Raw genomic sequence first — 7,053 nt, 5'->3', positions numbered from 1 at the left:
ACCGGTACCACCACCTGCCGAATGCAGGTACAAAGCGCCTTTCCGAAACACGTACGCGTGTCAAACAGTACCAGAGGCTGCATTCTAAACTTTCCCCCCCTCAAATGCATCAGTTTTCAATATCAGTTTTTCCTTAAACACAAACTTAAAAATAACTGGGGGAATAAGCAAGACGAGGGAAACCTGACTGAAGAGTAAGGCGTTAAAACTTGAGGTCCTTCCCCCTTCCCTGCTAGGCTCCTCCAACAGCCGAAGTCGACCTGCCTCGCCGCGGCCCCGGGGGCAGGCCGGCTGTGGGCAGTCATGGCGACACGGCGAGGGCGAGGGCAAGCGCCGCCGCGGTCTCCCACCCCAAGGCGTAGGGGGCCGAGAGGGGCCAGCAGCCCCAAACCCAGCCCCGCGGAAAAGCGGAGAAATGCGCCGCCTGCCTCCTCCCACCCAAGTCTAGCGATTACAAGGCTGGGCCTGGGCTGGGCCCCTTGCCTGGGAAAGGGGCGGATCTGCCCCGCCCGGGGCCCCGGGAACCAAGGGGCCTCTACCGGACCGATTCCCTTTTGTCCGGGGACTCGGGGCGCCCCTTTCCGCCCTCGCCTGGCTCCGAGGGGCTGAGGCCGGGCGCCTCACCGTGATGTTGCAGTGGAGTGTGAGCGGCGGCGGCGGCGAGTGCGGGCTGCCCGGCGGTGCCGGAGGCGGCAGCAGGAACTGGCAATGCAGCTCGTCCAGCTTCCAGCTGACGATGCGGAATCGCTCGTGGTTCTTGTCGAAGATGGACGCCAGGAACTTCAACTCGGCCTTAAGCCCTGACACGGACATCTTCCCCTCATCTCCGGCAGGAGGGGTGCGAAAGGGGAGCCGGGCCCAGAGCCGCCGTCACGGCCGCTACCGCCCCACAGGGCCGGCCTGGGGCCGCACTCTCGCGGCTCCGCCTCTCCCCGCCGCCGAGGCCCGCGTTGGATCCCGGCTAAAAAATGGCTAGGGGCACCGAGGCCTCGGCGGGCGGCTGTGTGGCGGCCTGGGCGGCGGCGGCTGCTCTCTTTGTAACTGACTCCGCCGGCAGGAGACCGCGGCCCCACGGCTTAAAAGGGCAACAGCGACGCCGCCCCCGCTACCGCCTGGGAAAGGGCTGCCCCCACCCCGCCCCCATCCCCTCCCCGCCCCGGCGCGCCCCGCGCGCCCCGCTTCCGGCGCGTGCACGCGGCCTGAGCGCGGGCTCGCCAGGCCGCCCCCTCCTCGCCTTGACCCAGCCCTCCTCCGCCCGGTCCATCTGTTTTGCTTCTCTTGCCCTTTGATGCGAGGCTCGGGGCCGGGTGGCGCCCCGCGGCTTGATCACCTGGAGGATCAGGAGACCCCTGCGCGCCTCCGCCTCCAAGCCTGGGGGCCGGCCACGTGCGCGGCCTTTTGCGCCGGCCACGTCGGCGCGGCTGTGGACGCGCGCTGGACCCTGGGGGCGGCTCCTCAGCTCGGCTGTGAGCGAGCCACCCACTCACCTGACCCAGGCGGCGCCCTAATGGGAGGCGGCCGGCGGCCGGCAGCGCTTTGGACGCAGATCGGCGCACCAACTTTCCTCTTCGGTACTCTAACCCCATACGTAGCCACCAGTTCACTAGCCTGGGTTCCTGCCAGCGCCTTTTCTCTCTCTTCCTTTCCTGCCTGGAGCTTTTGTCCTGTTTCCCAAGCTTAAGGAAATAGTCTCCATCTCTCATGGAGGCAGAACTGGCCTATTTTCAGTAAAGTCTTTTTTTTTAAATAATAATTGTTTATCCCTAGTTTTTGATGTAAAGTTCCATGATTCATTACTTGCGTATAACACCAGTGCACCATGCAATAGTGCCCTCCTTAATACCCATCACCGGCCTATCCCATTCCCCCACCCCCCTCCCCTCTGAAGCCCTCAGTTTGTTTCCCAGAGTCCACAGTCTCTCATGGTTCATTCCCCCTTCTGTTTACTGCCCCCCTTTTCTTCTTCCCTTTTTTCTCCTACTGATCTTCCTACTTCTTATGTTCCATAAATGAGTGAAACCATATGATAATTGTCTTTCTCTGCCTGACTTATTTCGCTTAGCATTATCTCCTCCAGTCCTGTCCATGTTGCTGCAAATGTTGTGAAATCATTCTTTTTGATGACTGAGTAATATTCCATTGTATATATCGACCACATCTTAATCCAGTCATCTGTTGAAGGGCATCTCGGTTCCTTCCACAATTTAGCTATTGTGGACAATCCTGCTATGAACATTGGGGTGCAAATGGCCCTTCTCTTCACTACATCTGTATCTTTGGGGTAAGTACCCAGTAGTGCAATTGCTGGATCATAGGGTAGCTCTATTTTTAACTTTTTAAGGGACCTCCACACTGTTTTCCAAAGTGGCTGTACCAACTATTTTCAGTAAAGTCTTAGCTCAAATGTCATCTCAGAGAGGGCCTCCCAGGCCACCTACTAAAATAGCCAGCCAGTCACCCTGTATCACATAATCCTAACTTTTTTTACTCAGCACCTATCACTGTCTGATATTTTTCGTATTTGTTCATTGTCTCAGCCCAGCGAATGTCTTATTCAGAGTTGTATCCCTGGGATCTAGAACAAGGCCTTTTGTAGACACCCAGTGTTATTGAATGAATGCTTCTATCAGNCCCAGCTCTTAATACAATCTGTGACACATTCTAGATGGATGAAGGACTGCATGGCAGTCCAAAGGACTACAGTATAATTGGGCAGGCAATAGCATGTTTAGTAATATTTACTAGAAGCTATCCGTTTCATGGGTGTGCAACCTCTGTAGTTGCGCAGTGCTGCTAGCTTAAAAAGGCCTTGTGTTTGGTTTAATGCTCTGCTGTAGCCCTTTGGAAGTCCTTAACAACTTTTCAACAAGGGGCTCTGCATTCTCCTTTTACACTGGTCTTGACTGGAGGTATCAAACCCTCTCTGCCTAAGTGTCTCCTGCTTCATGGTCTACAAGTGGTTCCTGGTCTACTGGTCCCTTAGATTACATAATACAGAACAACGTGAGGAGATATTACGTCCACTGAATGAGGAATATTTTAAAAGTTTTTTTCATTTACTTCTGAGATACTGTATCATGCTATAGTGCTTCTTAACATTTCAAGAGTCACAGACCCTCTTGAGAATTTAATAAAAGCTGTGATCCATTTTCCTGGGAAAATGGAAAAAAAATGGAAAATGGAAAAAAACCTCTACATATAAAGTGTTGTATTTATGGGGATTCATGGTTCTGGCCCTAGAGATAGCATTATGAATTGGGACTGAGAGGAGAAGGGGTTCCAGTCCTGAGGTCTAAGTCAGAAATAACGAGAATACTGCATTGGCATTATTGCTGGGTTAAACACTGGAGTGGTTTGCTGCTTGCTTTTTCCATCAGTCCCCAGTACTCTTGGTACCATAACAGCCATGGTAGTCATGGATAAGGATTTCAGACAAAGGGGAACAACCTCGTAAGAACCTATATGGCTTTGAGAAATAAAATGCCCTGAACACGTTATTTAATCTATCTAAGCCTTATTTTGTTATCTCTAAATTGGTATGAGTAAATAAAGAGCTTTATAAATTGCAAATGCTTTTACTAGTTATATCAGAAATAAATATATAAATATCAATTTCACAATCATTTTTTAAACTACTTTTTAAAAATATTTTATTTATTTGACAGAGAGAGCATGCGCACAAGCATGGGGAGCTCTCCACAAAGGAAGAGGGAAAAGGAGACTCCCTGCTGAGCAGAGAGCCCGATGTGGGGCTCCATCCCAGGACCCTGGGATCATGACCTGAGCCAAAGGCAGAGACGCTTAACTGACTGAGCCACCCAGACACCCCTCCCCATCATTTTTTGAGCATCTGCTGTGTGCCAAAACATAAGAGGGTTAGACAGAAATAGAAACTGAATTCAAGAAGCTTAAAGTCTAGCACTGGAAACAAAATCATCGAACTTTACATCAGAAACCAGGGATGTACTGTATGGTGACTAACATAATATAATAAAAAAACATTAAAATTTTTTTTAAAAAAAGTGTTCATTGTAGGGGGCGCCTGGGTGGCTCAGACGGGTAAGGTGGGACTCTTGATTTTGCCTCAGGTCATGATCTCGGGGTCCACGGATCCAGGCCCGAGTCAGGTTCCGTGCTCAGTGAGGAGTCTGCTTGAGGATTTCTGTCGCTCTCACTCTGCCTTTCCCCCTCCCCCCCTGCTCTCTGTCTCTCTCAATCTCTCTCTCTCTAAAATAAACAAATAAATCTTAAAAAAAAAATTGTTTCCCGATGATTTAGGTTGCAGATAACAGAAGACTGTGACTTAAAATGGCTTCAACAATAAGGAAATGTATTACGTCACATAATAGGAAGTTCAGAGTCAGGGCAGGCTCCAGGATTGGTTGATTAGATCTTCAGTAATATTAATAGCCCAGATTCTCTCCATCGTCTTTGTCAGGCTGAGAGCGAGGTGGCTATAGTTGTCCTTGTGGGTCACATCAGCCATGACAATATCTGGAGTCAGAAAGGACTATTTCTTCAATGTCTCCTAAGACATGGGGACCTTCCCAAGATTGCCCAACTGACTTCCCTTCTGTGTCATTGGCCGGAAATGTATCACATGCCCATCCCTAAACCAATCACGGTAAATGGATAGGATCATTCACTGGACTTTCAATCATCTGGGATGGGGTGGATGTTGAGACAACTGCAATGTTTACTACAAACACACAAATAAAGACAACGTCAGACCATAATTGATAAGAAGTTCAAACTACTGACCTACTACGTAGCAGGGAAGAACTTAATCCCAGAAATTACTTGCATAAAAGTATGGTCATGTTCAGAGACTATCTAAGAGCCCAGTTGATTATACAGTACAATGCAAGAAGAAGATAAAGTTGAGATATTATCTGATACCTGATTTTAGGGCCCTGAAATACCATGCTAGGGACTACACTTTCATTTGGTGAGTCATCACTTTTAAGAAGATTAACCTGGCATTACTGTATACAAAATAGATTTCAGTGGTTTTCGAATTGTGAGGTAGCCACCAAGAAGAAGCAGGAAACCCAGATTCTAGATCTGACCTGCCATTAATTCAATAGGGCAAGTCACATCTGGCTCTGAGTTTCTTTAGCTCCAAACATGAGAGTTTTTGGATTGGTCCAAGTCAATAGAAACACTGAAGTAGGAAACGTGGCAGTGGAAGAGAAAAGACTACACTGATGCTAGGGATATTTCTGAGGTAGAACTGATAGATGCAGAGTTGATGCAGGAAGAGAGGGAGACAGAGTTGTTTTATTTAAAGTAATTTTGACATTTCTTGAGCAGGTGGCTGGGAGGGAGTGATGTTATCGATACAGCCAGAAAAAGATGAATTTGAGGTGATGCTGGGACCTCAGGTAGAGAGTTTGTATTATAGGCCTTGATTTTATAAGGGAAGTCAGCACAAAGGATATGCTGCAGATCAGCCACACAGAATGATAGTAGAAGCCATAGGTATGGGTATGACTAATGAGTCACAGGGGAGGGAAGACAACTCAGGCCATTGAGTAAGGCTCACCATGGTTAATTTAGTGGTAGAGGAATCATTGGAGAAGTGAAAGAATGACCTGTGTGTCAGATTATCTGTGGAAAGGACAAGAAAGATCATGACCAAGAAAAATCTATGGGCCTTAGGGATTAGGAGGTCAATGGTGTTTTAGAGAAAACCACTGCAATAGAATGGACACAGAATAGGAGCACAGACAGTGTATGTAGACTACTACTAGGAAAGGACTCAGAGTGATGAGAAAAAGAGAAGGGAAGCTTTAGGGTTTTGTTTTGTTTTGTTTTTATTATGGTGTAAACAGAGGTAGATTTACTGTGAAGCTTAACCTTCAGGGTCCCTTACACTTGCACAGTCCTCTTCTAAATAAAGTTAGCTAACAACACAGGTTCAAACTGCGCAGGTCCATTTATATGCAGATTTTTTCTGATAAATACAGTACAGCATTGTAAATGTATTTTCTTTATGATTTTCTTAGTAATATTTTTGTTTCTGTCTGACTTTATTTTAACAATACAGTATATAATACATATGACATATAAAATATCTGTTAATTGTTCATGTTATCAGTAAGGCTTCTGGTCAATAATAGGCTATTAGTAGTTAAGTTTTGGGGAGTCAAAAGTTATATGCAGATTTCTGACTGTGCGGTGGTTCAGGACCTCTAACCCCACATTGTTCAAGGGTCAACTGTAAATATTAACTTTTGTTCCTAAGTTGGTATTTGTAATTTTGTGTTTCTTTTCTTGAAGAGGGCTCCAGAGATTGAACAAGCTTCAGACTCTACAAAACCTGGATCTGCCCCTAAAAAGAGAATCATTTACAGGCAATGAAAACTGAAGATACAAGTGGGGAGATAAGACACAGAATTCGGTCCTGGAAGAGGAGGGAAAGGACCAGATAAGGAGTTACTCATGGGGAGAATGAGAGGAAGACCAAGAAATGTTGAGTTGGAATGGAAGGTTGTTGAGAGACCTCATACTGAATGACCTTAATTTCAGCAAGGCAAGGTCGGAGATGGGCAAGACAGAAATACAGAAGCCCGAGGACAAGGCAGTGCTGACAAAAATTGTTTGAGAATTCTGACTGAGGAATCCCACCTGGATGTGTATGAAGGACCATGAGAATAAGATGGGGTAAGAGCAGAAGTCTCCAGAAAGACAGAGCAGGTTCAGTATGAAAGAAGGAGTGGGAGAAATCACAACTTGTATGGAAGAATTTTTAATTTCAAGGACTTCAATGTGGAATAATTCTCAGTGATAGCATATTTCATGCTATTCTGTCCCAACATATCCTATAGGGCTGCTCTCAAATGCCATCTCTTTTATCAACCTTTTCTAGTCCCCTAAATTAAATTTAATCTTTTTTTCCCTCCATATTCCCAGTATGTCGTCTGTTCCAGCACTTACTTTTTTGGTGTCACCTTGGCTATGACTACCTGGTTTCATCTTTGTCTCCTTTGCTAGATTATAAACTTGTCTAATCATCTTCATATCTGTAACACATAGTGCAATCCCTGGGAC

At 46.9% G+C, this 7,053-nt stretch overlaps 1 protein-coding gene across 2 annotated transcripts in view; it reads right to left on the bottom strand.

The window, feature by feature from the left end:
• UBE2Q2 (ubiquitin conjugating enzyme E2 Q2) overlaps positions 1-1,073 on the bottom strand; it is a 71,643-nt gene extending 70,570 nt beyond the window's left edge. The window contains exon 1 of one of the 2 annotated variants that reach the window (XM_040642936.1): positions 625-1,073. In XM_040642936.1, coding sequence (XP_040498870.1) covers positions 625-813 — 189 coding nt within the window. In that variant the 5' untranslated portion in view covers positions 814-1,073. The remainder of the gene's footprint in view (positions 1-624) is intronic. The other variant, XM_040642932.1, reaches the window with a different exon arrangement.
• Between the last annotated feature and the right edge of the window lie 5,980 nt (positions 1,074-7,053).

The sequence above is a fragment of the Ursus maritimus genome, unplaced genomic scaffold (assembly GCF_017311325.1).
Source record: "Ursus maritimus isolate PB19 unplaced genomic scaffold, ASM1731132v1 scaffold_27, whole genome shotgun sequence".
Taxonomy (NCBI): Eukaryota; Metazoa; Chordata; class Mammalia; order Carnivora; family Ursidae; genus Ursus; species Ursus maritimus.
Note: the sequence above shows the minus strand (reverse complement) of the source record. Positions and strands in the feature narration are given on the sequence as shown.